The sequence below is a fragment of the Oreochromis niloticus genome, linkage group LG4 (genome assembly GCF_001858045.2).
Source record: "Oreochromis niloticus isolate F11D_XX linkage group LG4, O_niloticus_UMD_NMBU, whole genome shotgun sequence".
NCBI lineage: Eukaryota > Metazoa > Chordata > Actinopteri > Cichliformes > Cichlidae > Oreochromis > Oreochromis niloticus.
In genome coordinates, this window is record NC_031969.2 from 34,931,860 (window position 1) to 34,952,197 (window position 20,338).

Here is a 20,338-nt window from a genome sequence, read left to right on the forward strand (position 1 = left end):
GTTCATGTCTTTACTCTTATTCTAACTTTATTACTCTGACTCTAAATTTACAGAGACACCATCGTTATGTTCGCCACTTCACATTCAAATAACATCAGTTAGTAAAAATCTAATTGTCATGATCCTGGGTCCTTTTGACCCAGCGTTTTGTGTTTTCTATTAGTGTCATTTTGGTTCTGTTCTTCCTACTGTTTAGTGTTGTTCTGTTCTGCCGTCTACTCCTGTGTTAAGTCCGCGTTTCCTAGTCTGTGTCTTTGTGTGTATGTGTTTCCCGTTTTATTGTGAAGGTCTGCGTCTGATGTGAGTGTTTTCAGTTTGCCTCCCTTGTCTCGTCAGGTTAATCTCTCCCAGCTGTGTCCCCCACCTGTGTGTATCTCCCTGTGTTCTCTGAGTGTATTTTAGTCGTGTCTTTTGTCTTAGTGATTGCTGGTTCGTCTGTGTTGCTCCCCGTCATGTCCTGGTGTATTCTCCCTGCATCTACGTTTCTCACCTCAAGGTTTTAGGTTAGTTTTTGTGTAGCTTTTCCCAGTTTAGTTTATTCTTAGGGTTTGGTTTTCCTCCTCCTCGTTCTCGTTGGTTTTCCCTTTTGTTAATAAAGCTCGCTCACAACTGAAGCAGTCTGCATTTTGGGTCCATTAATATTCACACACGGCCTGCCTCGGCACCCCGTGACAGTACGAACCAGCCACGACATGGATCCAGCGGACTTACCCGGGGAGAGCGATCTGATGCGAGTCCAACGCCTGGTCGAGTGGATAACCCACACCTCGAACATGAGAGCTAGGATCGTGGGGATAAATGGCATTGAGGAAATCCTCAGAGGAAATCCCTATCTCCGCCAGGTCAGAGGATGTTCGGACTTATTGGCCAACTTGTATGAAGCCCGGGAGGCGGCGCGAGCTCGGGAAATATCGGACTTTGTCCAGCAGCAACAGCCAGCCACCCCGGAGCAGCCGCGTCAGCCTCACCTGCAGGATGCGAGTTTACCCGGCCTGTCGGAGCCGGCTGCGGGGAAGAAATGTCGATCGCGCCGCCGGCGCGCCACCCCACAGCCGGACGTTCGGACTTCTAAATCGCCGGCTGTGGTGAGTGAGGACTCTTTTTCCATTGTGGATTGTGGAACCGTTTGTTCCGGGGCAGTGTGTTGTGCGACGGATAACAATGTAAACAGCTTATCGCCTGCTCAGCCATTCTTAGCTCAGTTAGCTGCTACGCAGCCACTCTCCACTCAGTCTCCAGTGTAACTTCTGCGCTCACTCACCGTCAGCTCAGTCTCCGGTGCCACACTCTGCTCAGTCTCCAGTGCCCCCAGCGTCACCTGTAGTTCAGTCTCCAGTGCCCCCAGCGTCACCTGTAGTTCAGCCTCCAGTGCTCCCAGTGTCACCCTCAGTGCAGCCTCCAGTGCTCCCAGCGTCACCCTCAGTGCAGCCTCCAGTGCTCCCAGCGTCACCCTCAGTGCAGCCTCCAGTGCTCCCAGCTTCACCCTCAGTGCAGCCTCCAGTGCTCCCAGCTTCACCCTCAGTGCAGCCTCCAGTGCTCCCAGCTTCACCCTCAGTGCAGCCTCCAGTGCTCCCAGCTTCACCCTCAGTGCAGCCTCCAGTGCCGCCTGTTGTCCAGGCCCCAGTGCCCCCAGCTTCACCCTCAGTGCAGCCTCCAGTGCCGCCTGTAGTCCAGGCCCCAGTGCCCCCAGCTTCACCCTCAGTGCAGCCTCCAGTGCCGCCTGTAGTCCAGGCCCCAGTGCCCCCAGCTTCACCCTCAGTGCAGCCTCCAGTGCCGCCTGTAGTCCAGGCCCCAGTGCCCCCAGCTTCACCCTCAGTGCAGCCTCCAGTGCCGCCTGTAGTCCAGGCCCCAGTGCCCCCAGCTTCACCCTCAGTGCAGCCTCCAGTGCCGCCTGTAGTCCAGGCCCCAGTGCCCCCAGCTTCACCCTCAGTGCAGCCTCCAGTGCCGCCTGTAGTCCAGGCCCTGTGCCGCCTGTAGTCCAGGCCCCTGTGCCGCCTGTAGTCCAGGCCCCTGTGCCGCCTGTAGTCCAGGCCCCAGTGCCGCCTGTAGTCCAGGCCCCAGTGCCGCCTGTAGTCCAGGCCCCAGTGCCGCCTGTAGTCCAGGCCCCAGTGCCGCCTGTAGTCCAGGCCCCAGTGCCGCCTGTAGTCCAGGCCCCAGTGCCGCCTGTAGTCCAGGCCCCAGTGCCTCCAGTGTCTCCAGTGTCACTTTCGGTTCGGTCTCCAGTGCCCCCTGTAGGTCAGGCTCCTGTAGTTCAGGCCCCTGTGCTTCCAGTGTCACCGTTACTTGCAGTACAGGTTCCAGTATTACCAGTTTCACTCATTCACTCCATGCAGGGAGAAAGTCTAAGTTCCAGCCAGGGAGTTTCTCGCACTTTAGCTGCTTCAGGCACCGTTATGCACTCCAGGGCCTCCCCAGAAGCTAGGTTTCAGTCCCCAGCTGGTTCTGGACCCCTGAAGATTAAGCAGCCCTCAGAGAATAACTCCGTGTCAGCGCTGTCTGAGCAGAGCCAGTGCTCAGCACAGCACCCTCTACTTTCGTGTTTGCTAGTGGCCTCCATGACCGCTGGCTTGCTGATGGCTTCCGCTGGAGGGTCCGAGGGACCGCTCCGGCCTTCGTCTCAAGTCTCCGCTGGAGGGTCCGAGGGACCGCTCCGGCCTTCGTCTCAAGTCTCCGCTGGAGGGTCCGAGGGACCGCTCCGGCCTTCGTCTCAAGTTTCCGCTGGAGGGTCCGTGGGACCGCTCCGGCCTTCGTCTCTAGTCTCCGCTGGAGGGTCCGAGGGACCGCTCCGGCCTTCGTCTCTAGTCTCCGCTGGAGGGTCCGAGGGACCGCTCCGGCCTTCGTCTCTGGTCTCCGCTGGAGGATCCAAGGGACCCGTCCAGCCTGCAGCGCCTCCGGCTTCCACGCCGCCAGCTGCAGCGCCTCCGTCTCAGTCTTCCACGCCGCCAGCTGCAGCGCCTCCGTCTTCCACGCCGCCAGCTGCAGCGCCTCTGTCTCCGGCTTCCACGCCGCCAGCTGCAGCCTCACCATTCATGCCAGGTGCAGCCTCATCTTCCACACCGGCTGCAGCGCCTCCGCCTCCGGCTTCCACGCCGCCGCCAGCTGCAGCGCCTCCGCCTCCGGCTTTCACGCCGCCCCCAGCTGCAGCGCCTCCGCCTCCGGCTTTCACGCCGCCCCCAGCTGCAGCGCCGCCGCCTCCGGCTTTCACGCCGCCCCCAGCTGCAGCGCCGCCGCCTCCGGCTTTCACGCCGCCCCCAGCTGCAGCGCCGCCGCCTCCGGCTTCCACGCCGCCGCCAGCTGCAGCGCCTCCGCCTCCGGCTTTCACGCCGCCCCCAGCTGCAGCGCCTCCGCCTCCGGCTTCCACGCCGCCGCCAGCTGCAGCGCCTCCGTCTCCGGCTTCCACGCCGCCGCCAGCTGCAGCGCCTCCGTCTCCGGCTTCCACGCCGCCGCCAGCTGCAGCGCCTCCGTCTCCGGCTTCCACGCCGCCGCCAGCTGCAGCGCCGCCGCCTCCGGCTTCCACGCCGCCGCCTGCAGCGCTTCCGTCTCTGGCTTCCACACCAGCTGCCGCCTCTTCATTCACGCCAGCTGCAGCGCCTCCGTCTCCGGCTTCCACGCCGCCGCCAGCTGCAGCTTCACCATCCACGCCAGCGGCAGCCTCACCATCTACGCCGCCGCCTCCGGCTTCCACGCCGCCGCCTGCAGCGCCGCCGCCTGCAGCGCTTCCGTCTCTGGCTTCCATGCCTGATGCCGCCTCTTCATTCACGCCAGCTGCAGCCTCACCATCTACGCCGCCAGCTGCAGTGCCTTCGTCTCCGGCTTCCACGCCGTCACCTGCGGCCTCTTCGTCTCCGGCTTCCTCGCCGTCACCTGCGGCCTCTTCGTCTCCGGCTTCCTCGCCGTCACCTGCGGCCTCTTCGTCTCCGGCTTCCTCGCCGTCACCTGCGGCCTCTTCGTCTCCGGCTTCCTCGCCGTCACCTGCGGCCTCTTCGTCTCCGGCTTCCTCGCCGTCACCTGCGGCCTCTTCGTCTCCGGCTTCCTCGCCGTCACCTGCGGCCTCTTCGTCTCCGGCTTCCTCGCCGTCACCTGCGGCCTCATCAGCCTCGCCTGGTCCAGCCTCCGAGTCTTCCACGCCGTCACCTGCGGCCTCATCAGCCTCGCCTGGTCCAGCCTCCGAGTCTTCCACGCCGTCACCTGCGGCCTCATCAGCCTCGCCTGGTCCAGCCTCCGAGTCTTCAGCCTCGCCTGGTCCAGCCTCCGAGTCTTCAGCGTCGTCTGGTCCAGCCCCGTCGGGGTCTGCAGCGTCGCCTGGTCCTACCCCGTCGGGGTCCGCAGCTGACTGGCCACCTTCCAGGCCACTGGCCAGGCGACATCGCCGTCGTGGGCGGCCCCCGGACCGCCTCCGCCTGGGTCGTCGCCGCTGCCGTCCTCACGGCCGGCCCCCTGAACTGTCCGGGCTCCTGGGTTGTCGGCCCCCGGGCCGGCCCCCTGACCTGGGTCCACATCGCCACCGTGGCCTTCCGCACGGTCGGCCCCCGGAACTGTTTGGACTCCTGTGCGGTCGGCCCCCTGGCCGGCCCCCTGAACTTTTCTGTTTTGGACTCTGTTTTCTTGTGCTCCGGTGTGTTTCTTTTGTTGTTGTTCTTTTGGTGCTGGACTCGCGTTTTGTTGTGGACTTTCTAGTGCTCCTGTTTTGTTTTGCCTCGAGCCCTCCGTCCTGGACCCCCGCCGCCCGCCCTGGTCCGGTTGTTTTCTGTTTTTCTGGCTGTTTTTGTTTTCTTCTTGGGCTGTCTGGAGCCTGCCTTTGACGGGGGGGTACTGTCATGATCCTGGGTCCTTTTGACCCAGCGTTTTGTGTTTTCTATTAGTGTCATTTTGGTTCTGTTCTTCCTACTGTTTAGTGTTGTTCTGTTCTGCCGTCTACTCCTGTGTTAAGTCCGCGTTTCCTAGTCTGTGTCTTTGTGTGTATGTGTTTCCCGTTTTATTGTGAAGGTCTGCGTCTGATGTGAGTGTTTTCAGTTTGCCTCCCTTGTCTCGTCAGGTTAATCTCTCCCAGCTGTGTCCCCCACCTGTGTGTATCTCCCTGTGTTCTCTGAGTGTATTTTAGTCGTGTCTTTTGTCTTAGTGATTGCTGGTTCGTCTGTGTTGCTCCCCGTCATGTCCTGGTGTATTCTCCCTGCATCTACGTTTCTCACCTCAAGGTTTTAGGTTAGTTTTTGTGTAGCTTTTCCCAGTTTAGTTTATTCTTAGGGTTTGGTTTTCCTCCTCCTCGTTCTCGTTGGTTTTCCCTTTTGTTAATAAAGCTCGCTCACAACTGAAGCAGTCTGCATTTTGGGTCCATTAATATTCACACACGGCCTGCCTCGGCACCCCGTGACACTAATGAAATAAATCACAGTGAGAGGACAGGCAGAAATGTGCTGCACAGTCTATGGCTGTGTCCCAATTCAGGGTCTGCACGCTTGAAGTACGCACACTACGCGTACTACAAGTACGGGAAGTGCGGAAGTGAGAGGCTTGTGAAATGGGACGGTCTAGCCTTCGTCGCGCTGTTCAGGTTGCCTAGCAACCATGATACTAACCGCGAGAAACGTTTCATACAGCTTTGTGTGACAGAAATGAAGGAGAAAAAATGTTTTGTTGGTCATTCATTTTTGTCATGACATCACTTTGATTAGTTGAGACCACAGGACTGTAAAACATGATAGTTGGGCTTCATTTCTGTACTGAACAGTCATTTAAGATTAGTTAGTAAATAATAATTAGCTCATGTTATTCATGAGACTAAAGTCATCTCACTGTGGTAATGTAAATATAATATGGACAATATTATATGTATTGTCATATATATATATATATATATGAGCTTGAACTCTGGGTCAAAGATTCAAGTAGCAGTTATTCATATTTCCTATCACCTTAAATCTTCACTCAAAGACAAGTATCTCTGACAGTGTATATACAGATGTATTATATATAAGAGACAAACATTGTTCTTTCAATATGTTGGCATCACTAAATTTGGCTCAATGCTTACATATATGTGTAAAAAGAAAATGTACGAGCTGTGATAACTGTTTCTGATAGAATGAAGATCAGACTGATATATGAAATATTCCTTTATTGGGTGAGAAAATCAGACCATGTCATAACTGCTTTAAGTCATACAGAATAGATATCAGAGCCTTAAACAGGCTGACTTCTGCTAAATGGGTCAAACTGGGCAGAAAGTCTACAAACACATAACATCCTTATAGAATATGATGTAACACTATAGATCAACTTACCTCAGAATATATAAAGCATATAAACAATTACAGCAATATGATGCAACAAACACAGCAGTGCTACTAATCCAAAATACTCAAAGCTTCATAGAACTGAAACAAACATTTATTTTTAGCTCCATTCTGCTGCTGATACATACTTTAGGTTTCTGAATATTAAACTTGTTGCTGCCTTTCATAGTGTGTAACTTGAAGGCCCTGAGTACTTTCTCCCACACTGAAAACACTGGGATGATCACATTATTTGAACATTACCTAATAAGACTGATTCAGGACAGACAATTAGTTATGTTAAACTTTCCTAGCAGTCCTTCACAAACAGGGAACAGTCTGTCTATTCTCTCCATCTGTCAGCTGCTGCTGGCTCTTCCTCCTCCTCTTCCTCACACACTGCTGAGTTTGTCCTGGTGGATCATCAGGGGTGCAAAGCCTCACAGATGATGTGCAGCAGTGGGTCCCTCAGTCTGTCCTCACTCTGGACACTTGCAGTCGTCACACATGGAAATCAAATGTGTGATAAGCTGCAGGATTCAAACACAAGTGTAACTTATAAATACATGTTCATACTTTTATTCCACAATCAGAGAGAAAGAAACAGAGAGAGAGTGCAGGACAGACAGACAGGTGACAGTCTCAGGTGTACACACTGCTACAAACAGATTTGATTCATCCATGAGGCAGTCTCCAACATCGGCTGCAGACTCACCCACCCCCACTGCTGCTGTTCCACCTCTGACACCTCAGACACTTCACACCTCCTCTATTCACCCTGCTCACTCCTCCCCACCCCCAACAACAGCATCCAATACACACTCAACACAAGGCTCCAGCCTGTCTCTCCCAACCACCCAGGTTCGGAGGGAACTGAGGTGGATTAAAGCCAAGAAGGCAGCGGGTCCAGATGGCATCAGCTCGAGGGTCGTCAGGTCCTGCGCGGACCAACTGTGTGGGGTGATGGAGCACCTCTTCAACCTGAGCCTGAGGCTGGGAAGAGTCCCACAGCTCTGGAAAACTTCCTGTGTTGTTCCAGTGCCAAAGACTTCACGCCCCAAGGACCTCAACAGCTACAGGCCGGTGGCTCTGACATCCCACCTGATGAAGACCCTGGAGCGCCTGGTCCTGGCTCAGCTTCGGCCCCTTGTGAGCTCATCACTGGACCCACTTCAGTTTGCCTACCAGCCTGGCATTGGAGCGGATGATGCCATCATCCACCTCCTACATCGTTCCCTCGCTCACCTGGAGACCGCTGGGAGCACTGTGAGAATCACGTTCTTTGATTTCTCCAGTGCCTTGAACACTATTCTTCCCTCGGTTCTGAAGGACAAGCTGGAGAACTCAGGCGTGGACCATCACCTCACTACCTGGATTCTGGACTACCTCACCGACCGACCACAGTATGTGAGGACTCAGGGCTGTGTGTCGGACAGGGTCGTCTGCAGTACGGGGGCCCCACAGGGAACGGTTCTGGCTCCGTTCCTCTTCACCATCTACACTGCAGACTTCTCCCACAACTCCACCCAGTGCTTCCTGCAGAAGTTCTCTGATGACTCTGCAATAGTCGGCCTCATCACTGATGGGGACGACAAGGAGTACAGAGGACTGACTCAAGACTTTGTGGACTGGTGCCAGCTGAACTACCTCCAGATCAATACCAGTAAAACCAAGGAGCTGGTGGTAGACTTCCGCAGGCACAAACATCCTCCACTGCAACCACTGAACATCCAAGGTATGGACATCGAGGCTGTGGACAGCTACAGGTACCTTGGTGTTCATCTGAACAACAAACTGGACTGGACTCATAACTCAGACGCCCTCTACAGGAAAGGGCAGAGCAGGCTGTACCTGCTGCGGAGACTCAGGTCGTTTGGAGTGGAGGGCCCACTCCTGAAGACCTTCTATGACTCTGTGGTGGCCTCAGCCATTTTTTATGGTGTGGTCTGCTGGGGCGGCAGCATCTCTGCTGGGGACAGGAAGAGACTGAACAGGCTGATCCGAAGGGCCAGCTCTGTTCTAGGATGCCCTCTGGACCCAGTGGAGGTGGTGAGTGACAGGAGAATGGCGGCTAAGCTGTCATCCCTGATGGACAACATCTCCCACCCCATGCATGAGACTGTGACAGCACTGAGCAGCTCCTTCAGTGGCTGCGGCACCCACGGTGTGGGACGGAGAGATTTCACAGGTCTTTCCTCCCCACTGCTGTCAGACTCCACAATAAAGACTTTTGCAGCTGATCAAACACACAAACCCACACATGTGCAATAAGACTGCTATATGTGCAATTCTTCTGACGAAGTTGTGTTTTTGTATTTTCCTACTCAGTTGTATATAGTATTTGTATTTCTATTTTATTCTATTGTATATATTATTCTATTCTATTTTATTCTATTGTATATAGTATTTTATTTTATTTTATTTTATTTTATTGCATTCCAGTGTTTTCTAATTTCTGCTACATAACTTTGCACTTTTGCTGTAACAAAACAAATTTCCCACCTGTGGGACTAATAAAGGCCATCTTATCTTATCTTAAAACAGCACAAGAGAAGGAGGATTTAGTGTTTGTGTTATTACGAGTGCTAAACAAGAAGAGTTCCCAGATGGTCCAGTGGACACATGTGTGACTCCTGTGATTAAAGCATCTTTCTTTCAGCTTAACGTAGAGCTGGGCGATAAAACGATAACGATATGTGTTGCGAAATAACTTTTTCTCGATAGAAAAATTAAACTATTGCGATAGGCCTCATCTCTCTTGTCCTCTTAAAAAAAAAAGAAAAAAAAAAAGAACAGCCAATCCAAATTAAGTAGCGCAGAGCCGAACCAATCACAGCCACAGCGTCACGTCACGTGACTTGTTACGTACAGCACAAGCGCCAAGGCGCACATGTGTATTTGTTTTTGCAGCCGTGCAGCCCGGGGGTCCGTTCTTCGTACCTCGCTAAGTAAGTTAGCTGGATTTGATTGTTGACGATTTCGCGTGATCTTGGATCGTTCGGTTCTCCGAAGCTCATCTGGGACTTGCTGTCATAGCAACAGATCCGTAAGCATAAACCTGCTCGGGAGCAGGTTTACTTTATGTAAACAAGATTAGATCGCGGCCACTCAGGTATGTCCGCTGCAGTTATATGAAAGCAACAGCGATATTTCGCCACTGTTTTTCCATAAATAAATATTATCAATGTAACTAAAGATAATGCAGCATTTGATTCTTTTATTGATTTCATACAGATACATACAGGTCATTTCCGAAAAAAAGGGAAATGTACTATTAATCATTCTATTACATGTAGCAGATTATTTCAGATGTAATTCATATTTTAGAGTAGTAATAGTAAATTACTACGTGCAATCAAGATGAGAGACCACGGCTATAAAAGCGAAGGTGGATTTGGGAAGTCTGTCGCAGCCATGTCCTGTCCGTTTGTACGCGAGCAAGGAAGGTGCAAGATTGATAAGGAGAGTTTACAGAATTCAGCGGATATTGCGGGATAGACAGGATCCTTTAGCTCAGTGCGACGGTGTGCTCATAGAGAGATATCGATTCTCCCGTCAGGGTATTATTTACTTTCTTTCTTTCTCTCTCTCTCTATAGATATATAGATATATATATATATATCTCCCAACTTACTGTGCATGCTTCAGTCACCCCTTGCATGGGAACAGGTAGAAGTGATGGAGTGTTATGTAAAACTACACAAAAAAAACCCCACAATGTCAATAAATGTCACAGTACAAAAAGCATTTTAATTAAGGCAACAACCAAATATTTTACATTGTACAAATAGCACCAGTTATGAAGGTGCTGCTGCTACTGCACCCCGGCTGCTGGTCTAAGGAAGAGCTGCCCCCAGGGATGCCCTCAACAATGGGTCTGGTGGCATTCAACCCTAGGGCCAGCTCCTCTGCCGGGGTGTGACGAGGGGGTGCAGGACCACCACCTGTCTTTATTTGCTCTGCCCTTTTCTTGGTTGCTGTTATAAACAAACAAACAGATTATTTCAGGGTCTCTTTTCAAGAGACTAAAAGCAATATAAGTGATAAATATTACCATTCTGTAGAATATTCTTATATTTCACTTTTACTTGTTCCCATGTTCTAGTGGGTCCTGTTGTGGCTCTAATGTGAAAGAGGATATAATGTAATATAATATAATATGATATAATATAATATAATATGATATAATGTAATATAATATAATAAATTACTTACGAGTTTAATTTCTCAGCAACTTTCTGCCAGCCCTCTCTCCTTGCTTTTGCAGCCTTTGCAGTGTTCCCCTGCGTTTTAATTAAACTCTGAAACTCCTGAAATCCCTCAATCAAGAGTTCTTGCTCTGCTGCCGTAAAATACTGAGCGCGCTCCTTCGACATCTTCGCCGACCAATCACAGAGTTGCCGATCAATGTTTCTACTATCGATGCGTAGCCCCTTTTAAGCCACCCAGTGATCTCAGATTACTTCATCCAGCTGTACTAATCGTCAACAACAGGTGTGTTCGGAGAACCGGATTAGCGAGCTCAAAGTTAGCGCGATGATTTGATCTTGGATGTGTCATTTGATCTTGGATGTAGTAAGCGAGGTACGAAGAACGGACCCCGGGTAATGAAGGAAAGGAGTTTGCCGACTAGAGAAAAATCAACCGAGAGCGTGAGCGAAGGTTACCGAAGAAAAAACAGATGATGGTTCCAATGCCGGAGAGCTTGTCGAACGGAAGGGCCACAGAAGTTCCGTAGTGTGAAGGTATTTCGGCTATTTCAAGTCTGACAAAAAACAGAGTAGCGCGCACTGTAAATTGTGCCGAAAGCAAGTCTGGAAATACGATAAAGCGGTGCATGCTCAATCTCTGACTGAAAGCGCTGATTCGTCATTCGGCTTTTGTCAGACTAAAGTAACTGTTAAAACTGTTTGAAAAGCTAAGCTATACAACAAGGAGAGATTGAGAATTTCCTTTTAGTTCTCAGTTTATTTGAAATTGACAAAAGTTAGTCAATTTTGTCTGTTCTTCTGTAAAACAAACTAAGATTTATTTTTAGAATTAATATTTTGTTTCTAAGTGGAATTGACAGTTTAGTCTGTTTTGTTTGTTCTGTTTTGAAACTTAAACTCTTTAGCGGCTGCCTTTTGTGTAGTTTGCAATATTTGCCTTTATTTATCTGAAACTGAAGTCTCATGTTCCTTAAGTACATCTACCCTGTTGAACTTATTATGGGAAATAAATATTTAAATTAAAACAAGCTGCTAATTATTTCACATTTTACTTGTGAGCAACGGCACATTTAAATCTTACAAATATAGTTATTTGGCTTATATCGTGATATATATCGTTATCGCCTGAAATGAAAAAAACATATCGTGATATGAAAAAATCTTATATCGCCCAGCTCTAGTTTGTGGATATATGACTGACTTTAATTACGCATAAAATCATCACATTCTCTGTAAGATAAGGTCGACTATATATATGTATATATATATATATATATATATATATATATATATATATATATATATATATATATATATATATATATATATTTAGAAGTAGAGGCTTTAAAACCAAGTTACCGCTGAAAGTACAAACATCACTAATGTCACACAACTTTGCCGACATGTGGCCAACAGTAATGTTTTAATGTTCTTCGTTATTAAACATTCGCACATAAATAAGTGACATCATATTCAGTACTTACTTTTGACAGTTCACTCTTCGGCCGCTCCCTTCTGCCGTATTTTGCGGCAAAATTATCCACACCCACCGCCGTGCTATGAATTGTGGGATATATGGGACCACGAAGCGTGCACCGGACCACGCTTGATATTTGGGGAAATAGACGGTGCATTTGGAGTACGCATTTGAAGTACACTTCGAAATGGGACAGCCGTCGTCGCGTGGCGGTGACGTAATCGCACTTAAAATGCGTACTTCAAGCTTGCAGACCCTGAATTGGGACACAGCCAATGGTGCATACCCTGGACACAGCCCTTGGATCCCTGCAGGGTCAGACTTTCATCTGTCAGTCGTGTCCAAATTCATGGGCTGCATCCTCCTGAGGCCGCATTTGTAGACCGATTACGTCACAGCGACGCGCCAAAGGCTGTCCAAATTCATAGGCTGCTCCGAATGCAGCCGACAAATGGGTCCTCATTTTCTCCGAATTTGAGGATGGGTCTGATGTATCCTTCTTTGCCCACCATATCCCAGAATTCATAGCGCGGCCCAGCCAAACTCTAGTTTCCGGTAATGGCGGCCGGTACTACGTTTTAAAATTACTCTTATTAATTTTTCTGGGTCACAAAATAAACTTTTAACATATTTTCAGGCGAGAAAGTAGCTGTGTAAACATCAAATATCTGCTCGGTTTATCAAGATATCGCATATTTGGAAAAGTGCTTCAACGTTTTCGGAGACGCCTGTTACCCACCAGCTCGATAGCGAGCCGGGAGCTCGAGGGTCACTGAAGCCGCCAAGAACGGCACAACTCCCGGCACATCATTTTCAGATCACCGCGGACTTTCGCTACTCGGGTTAAACGTAGTATATAAGCAGTATTGGTCAAGTTACTTGAAAAAAGTAATCAGTTACTAATTACTGATTACTTCCCCCAAAAAGTAATCCCGTTACTTTACTGATTACTTATTTTCAAAAGTAATCAATTACTTAGTTACTTAGTTACTTAGTTACTTTTTAAAAACACGATTTACAACCTGAATAGGTGATAAAGCGATAGATCTTTCAGCCCAATTCTACTTTTTCTGCATAATTCATCATACAAAATGTAATCAAATGGAAAAGTCTCTTTTTAAAACTTGTTTTATTAGTTTTAATCTTTTAACTTTATGCATCAAGCAAAAATTAAATTATATGCAACATTCTCTGACTGGAAGAAATTTGTTTAACATTTAAACCTATTTTCTGCACATTCCAGCACATAAAATAAAAAAATTTTTATGTTTACACTCACTCTTTCAAATAGATGCAAGTAAAACACAGCAGAAAATAAATAAAATCAAAGACTAGCGGTCCTGTTGCTCTATTTTCACCTGTAAAGCAGGACTGGGGTAGGCGGAGGAGGTTTACCCTGGTGCAGGTGTGCCGCAGCGGTCAGTTGAAGAATCCGCGAGTTTCTCTGTGAATTTCACATTACGTCGTAGTACACTCGGTGCTTGCTTGGAAGTTTAGGGGTTTTTATCGCTGTAAAAAGAAGTTTTCTTCCCACGCACAACGGACACTAATGTTTTTGTCACTTTTTATGGAATCAAACTCAAAATAAGGTCAGTACTTCCACGCTTTAAACGCTGCATGCTACACTCTGTCCCGCACTCCATATATTATGATCTGCAGACAGCTGTTGTCACGAACGTCGCACTCGCTTGTCACTGTCATGAGACGTTCTAGCAAAAAATCACGGTTTTAGTAACGCAGTAACGCAGCGTTCCTACGTGAAAGTAACGGTAATCTAATTACCGTTTTTGCAATAGTAATCCCTTACATTACTCGTTACTTGAAAAAAGTAATCAGATTACGCGTTACTGCCCATCTCTGTATATAAGTACCTGAGACAACCTAAAAATGTTATTGTTGGGCTTTTTCAGTGTTTTGTTTGTTCGTGAGTAAATCGGCTTGGCTGAGATTAAAGATATTAGATTAGATTAGATAAAATAAAACTTTATTTATCCCCCGAGTGGGTTCCTCCTTGGTTTTTATACAGCTGACTAAACGTCAAACAGAAAACTGATTAAACAGAAGTGTGAGACGGTCGAGAATTTACGCCAGTGTCCCGTTATATTTTACATAGCAAGGAGCAGACGGCCGAGTTTATTAAACTCCACCGAGACAGCGGTGACGTTAATCAGAAGGCTAGACCGTCCAATTTCACTGCCGTTTACTTCCGGCCTACCCGACCGTCTGAGGACCCGGCCCACGTAGACCGCGAAGGCCGGGTCCTCAGGAGGATGCAGCCCATGAATTTGGACACGACTACAAACACATCACACACACATCTGTGATCGATTATCGAGCCTGCGCTGCTGTTTCCGCTATCCTCTGCTTCTGCCTGCCATATCCCAGAATCCTCTGCGCCGCAGAATAGTGTCCAGTCATTGTGGGTCAGCTCGGTTCGGTTTCATCCACCCAGACACAGCATGAAGGAGACCGCGGCCAAACGACGCGACAAGGCGGGAGGCCGGGATCGGGACTCGAAGGCAGAGAAGCCAAAGGAGCCGAAGGAGGCGGGCCCGGAGCCGCAGGACGTGGAGATGCCCGAAGAGGAGGCGGCCAACGCGGCCAAACAGCCGAAGGAGCAGGACAGCCTGACCCTGGACGGTAAAACTCTTCAAACACCAACACCGATATCCCCCAGCACAGACCGGGTCTGTGCTGGCCCGGTACCGAGAGTCACGGCAGCTCGGCGGTTAGCCTGTTAGCATGAGGGGCTAACAGCCCCAGAGAGCCTGCGCGTCAGTTAACTTAAAACCGACACCAGCCTCTCCCGTTCCCGGGTCCAGACCGGGCCCCGTTCCCCCTCAAACCGGGACCCCCCAGGCTCCCCCCGGCTGGATCCAGACTCTCACACCGGGCTCAGGCTCTCTCCATGGTTCCCTCCATGGCTCTCTCCCCCTTAGTCGGTAGAGCAGATAAACAAAGACCGGTGTGCTGCTGAGACAGGACGGCCGGTGTTTCGGTGTGTTTGCTGGTGGTGAACAGGCCGCAGATTCTGAGCCTCTATAGAAAGTGAACGAGTCAGCATTATGGTTCCTGCATCAAAGCAGGCCTGATGGTCGGATCTGTCAGACCATCAGGCCTGTCAGATCCTTCATGTCAGAGACATGAAGGATCAGGGCTGGGTATCCTCACTGATGTCTATAATCGATTCAGTTTTGACTCATTCAGTCAGAAATATCATAATTCTGATAATTTATCAGTTCATCTCCACATTTTCTGTCTTTGTATAACACAAAGCTGACACTGTGAGACTTGATCAGAGGTGTGAGCATCACAGCAGAGGCCTTTGTGTCAAAGTCACTGAGGATAAAACAGAAACTCATGAAGCAGATTTTCCTGGCCTGGCTTTTTAAAGCAGATAAGCTTAAAATAAAACCACGAATCAACATGTGAACATGACCTGAAGTTTACATTTGTTCAGTGTGAATAGCAGAGATGAGGCTTTGCTGTCAGAGGCCAACAGCACTGAGCACAGCAGGAGACTGGTGCGTGATAAACAGAGAATAATGCAGAAAACAGAGATGTGATGGTAAACTGGTCTCTGAGTGCACTGAGAGAGAGAGAGCTGTGCAGGAAGTAACAGCCAGAGTCAGAGGGAAGTAATGACGATGTTTATCAAACATGAAGCGTAGTTTGATCTTCTGCTGCTGGTTCGGTCAGTTTTGGTCAGAGTGATGAAACCTGCAGCTCAGAATCTGTGAGCGGTTGGCTTTCAGCCCGACAGCGTGTCTGTGGACGATCCACGCTCTGTGTTTACATGTTTGTGCTCTTGTTTACTGTTTTAGCTGTTTGGTGGTTGCTGAAATAGTTTTGTGAGCTTTAACCTGAGATTCTGGCATTGAAATGCATTTCTGTTGAAATCATTCAGGATTTAATGAATCGATGTCGCTTTATTCAAACTACTTTTGAAACCCAGCCTATGAAGGATTAATATAATAAAAATCAGTTTGCCTGAGACTGATGTGAGCCTCGACTTTGTGTTTCCCGCTAACACATGAGACATCAATGGAAGCCCAGGACGTCCTCTGTGCAGCTCAGGTGTCCATAACAGGAGACATAAATGATTCGTCCGGTTCTCAGGAGGATGTAACTGTCACCGTACGGCACAGATGTAGAGCCGTGTTGTCATGAGCACAGCTGTAAGCAGCTAAGCTCCTTCTCTGTAACATCTGCATGGATCGAGGTCAAAGGTCGCATGAAAAGGCGTAAACATGAGGATCGCGCTGAGCTGAGGTCTGTGGGTCATGTGACTGGTGCTAATGTAACCCCCCATTCCCCACAGATATTAAGGAGCACGTGAAGCAGATCGAGAAGGCCGTGTCGGGGAAGGAGCCTCGCTTCGTGCTCCGCGCTCTGCGGGCGCTGCCGTCCACCAGCCGCCGCCTCAACACCAACGTGCTCCACAAGGCCATCTGTGGCTTCTTCACCAACAACGCCACCACCCGAGACTTCCTGCTGGGCTTCCTGGAGGAGGTGAGCAGAGATGAGCTGCAGCTTTGAATTAATGACAAACAGGAAGTGAACCCTGACCTCTGAGCATCATCAAACAGTAACCTGATTATTTATAACGAGGTGATTGATTCCTGATCTGTGTGTGTGTGTGTCTCAGCCGATGGAGATGGCCGAGGGAGACGTTCAGTTTCGCCCTCGCACGGGGAAGGCGGCGGCAGCTCCTCTGCTGCCAGAGGTGGAGGCATACCTGCAGCTGCTGCTGGTGGTTCACCTGACCAACAACAAGAGATACACTGAGGTGACCCGCCCCTCACTCACCTGTGTGTGTGTGTGTGTGTGTGTGTGTGTGACCCGCCCCTCATTCACCTGTGTGTGTGTGTGTGACCCGCCCCTCACTCACCTGTGTGTGTGTGTGTGACCCGCCCCTCACTCACCTGTGTGTGTGTGTGTGTGTGTGTGACCCGCCCCTCATTCACCTGTGTGTGTGTGTGTGTGACCCGCCCCTCACTCACCTGTGTGTGTGTGTGTGTGTGCGTGCGTGTGAGAGTGTGACCCGCCCCTCACTCACCTGTGTGTGTGTGTGTGTGTGACCCGCCCCTCATTCACCTGTGTGTGTGTGTGTGTGTGACCCGCCCCTCACTCACCTGTGTGTGTGTGTGTGTGTGTGTGTGTGTGTGTGAGAGTGTGACCCGCCCTCACTCACCTGTGTGTGTGTGTGTGTGTGTGTGACCCGCCCCTCACTCACCTGTGTGTGTGTGTCAGTAACGTTGTTCTGTTGCTGTTACTAAAGAAGCTGCAGTGAGCTGAATAATGGCAGTCAGGTTAGTGTCAGTGAGGTCACAGAGTGGAAGGCGACCTCCGCACTCTTAATGACGCGTCCTGACTCCTCAGTACATCCACACAGTCGTGCTTCATGGTTGAATAGTCTCCGGGTTTTTCCACGAGCAGCTGCAGAGACCAGCCTCGGTACCCAGTGGCACAAACTCCTCCTGTGAGCCAGCGTGAACAGCTGAAGCTCCTGTCCACGGAGGAGAAACCAGACGAAGGTCGAAGGACTCGAGCCAGTGGACTCTGTGCTCACTGCCACGCTGTAAAAAGTGGCGTTAAACAGAGTGACTGTTTCCTCTGCAGGCAGCGAGCTGGATGTTTGCGACGTCGTGCTCGTGTGGACGCTCTGTCACGTGCTGACGATGACGTTTGTGTTTCAGGCTCAGAAAGTGTCGGACGACCTGCTGCAGAAGATCGTCTCCAAGAACCGCCGCGCTCTCGACCTGGTCGCCGCCAAGTGTTACTATTACCACGCCCGAGTGTACGAGTTCCAGAACCAGCTCGACATCATCCGCAGGTATGTACACACCTTTCTCCTCTCCTGATGACATCACACCCTCAGACAAGCGGTCACACGACTGTCCCCGCCCCCCAGCTTCCTGCACACCCGCCTGCGCACGGCGACCCTGCGGCACGACGCCGACGGGCAGGCGGTGCTGCTGAACCTGCTGCTGAGGAACTACCTGCACTTCAACCTGTACGACCAGGCCGAGAAGCTCGTGTCCAAGTCCGTGTTCCCCGAGCTCGCCAACAACAACGAGTGGGCGCGATACCTCTACTACACAGGTGAGCTCACAGCCACGCCCCTCAGGCGAGTCCCCGCCGTGACGCCGCACTCACCCGCCTGTCATGTGACCCACGCAGGTCGTATTAAAGCCATCCAGCTGGAGTACTCGGAGGCTCGCAGGACTCTGACCAACGCTCTGAGGAAGGCTCCACAGCACACCGCCGTGGGCTTCAAACAGACGGTACACACACACACACACACACACGGTCGGGTATTGGTATCTGGTATTGATCACTGAAGTATCGATCGGCTCCGGTTCAGGTCCACAAGCTGCTGATCGTGGTGGAGCTGCTGCTGGGAGAGATTCCCGACCGCCTGCAGTTCAGACAGCCGTCACTCAAACGCTCCCTGATGCCCTACTTCCTGCTCACACAGGGTCAGTGTCACACACACACGCACACACGCCTGATCATGTGACTCAGACCGTAGAGTTATGGCGAAACGATGGGTTCTGATTGGAGGAACAATGTTTGCTAACACAGTGGTGTATTTACCTTCAGATACTCGCAGCTTCCCATGAGCCTCTCTGTTCACTTCCTGTATCTGTGTGTGCAGCTGTGAGGACAGGTAACCTGGCCAAGTTTAACCAGGTGTTGGAGCAGTTTGGAGAGAAGTTTCAGGCCGACGGGACGTACACGCTCATCATCCGCCTGAGACACAACGTCATCAAGACCGGTGAGCCAATGGCACGCCGCCGTCAGACAGCACGCTGCTCATCAGCCGCGCTCAGTGTGACACTGATCTGTGTGTGTGTGCAGGTGTGCGTATGATCAGCCTCTCGTACTCTCGGATCTCCCTCGCCGACATCGCTCAGAAGCTGCAGCTCGACAGTCCCGAGGACGCCGAGTTCATCGTTGCCAAGGTAAAGAGACGCGCTCAGCGCCGCCTTTTTAATGCTGACCTCGTGACCTCTGAGTGTTTGTGGCACAGGCGATCCGTGACGGCGTGATCGAGGCCAGCATCAACCACGAGAAAGGCTTCGTCCAGTCCAAGGAGACCATGGACATCTACGGGACCCGAGAGCCTCAGCTGGCGTTCCACCAGAGGATCTCCTTCTGCCTCGACATCCACAACATGTCTGTCAAGGTGAGCGCACCTGAACATACACACACCTCTCACACACACGGGACTCAAGGTCGACACAAGAATGTGAAATCAGGAAAGCTCCGCCCACAGACGGCTCTGCATCACCATAACGCTGCGAGCTCTGTCACTTCCTGTCGGCAGGGGTCTGACTGGAGGCCTTTTTGTCAAATCTGTGGAAGCAGCTTCTTCCTCCTGCTCCTCCTCCTCCTCACATTAAAGCAGATTGAGGACAAGGAGGTCGAGGAGCAGGACCCGGGGGTCCGCTCGGTTACACGATGTCAGATTTAAGAGAGTCAGCGAGTAAACTGGATCAGGGAGGAGCGATTGCCCCGACGCTAATCCCCCGTCTGTCTCCCTCTGTCCTCCTGCAGGCCATGAGGTTTCCTCCCAAAGCGTACAACAAGGACCTGGAGTCTGCAGAGGTAACACACACACACAGTACTTGATGTCATGTCTTTAAGTGACCACATGGTGGCAACGTAAGACTGTAGTTTACACAGAGACAAATCATAATAAAATAATAAAGATACACTTCCTGTCATCTGCATTCAATCAGTTTTGTGTGTGTGTGTGTGTGTGTGTGTGTGTGTGTGTGTTCAGGAGCGTCGGGAACGCGAGCAGCAGGATCTGGAGTTTGCAAAAGAAATGGCTGAAGATGACGATGACAGCTTCCCATGAGCCTCTCTGTTCACTTCCTGTGTGTGTGTGTGTGCTGATGTTACCTCGTCAGTTGTTACCCAGAATCCCCCTCTGCTCTTGTTTTCTCACCTGGCAGCGTTGCTGCTGTTTGTTTCTCTCTGATAAATAAACATTTTTTTGTTTACACGCTTGTTTGTTTGTGTTTGTTCTCTGCGTGATGATGTCAGCGAGGAGGTTTCCAGTTTGACAGTGAAGGCTGATAGCAGATGAACAGCAGCAGCAGCTGGTAAACAGCTCTCAGAGCACAGGAGTAACTCATGAAGGTGATGAGCTGTCTACAGTAATGCTAATGTTAGCCATGTGCTAACAGTCTGTTGGTGTCCGTGCGCTCCTACCGGAAGGGTTGTTAAAGCCAGGGGCCGTGACGAGGGAGGGGTGCATTATGAAGCTATGAGGCATAAAGAATTAGAATAAATGAACGGTTGAAGTTAGCTGGTCTCCGCATCTGTGCAGAGCTGCCTTCCTGAACACCTGAGGCCCTCCTGAT

At 50.5% G+C, this 20,338-nt stretch overlaps 1 protein-coding gene across 1 annotated transcript; it reads left to right on the forward strand.

Annotated features, from left to right (window-relative positions):
• The first annotated feature begins 14,312 nt into the window (after positions 1-14,312).
• On the forward strand, positions 14,313-19,975 carry psmd3 (proteasome 26S subunit, non-ATPase 3). The gene is made up of 12 exons (XM_003442547.5): positions 14,313-14,600; positions 16,282-16,472; positions 16,609-16,749; positions 17,660-17,796; positions 17,875-18,065; positions 18,144-18,247; positions 18,328-18,442; positions 18,622-18,741; positions 18,825-18,928; positions 18,997-19,152; positions 19,524-19,574; positions 19,753-19,975. The coding sequence occupies exons 1-12, from the start codon at positions 14,420-14,422 to the stop codon at positions 19,828-19,830; spliced, it is 1,569 nt and encodes a 522-aa protein (XP_003442595.1). The 5' UTR covers positions 14,313-14,419; the 3' UTR covers positions 19,831-19,975.
• Positions 19,976-20,338: the final 363 nt, after the last annotated feature.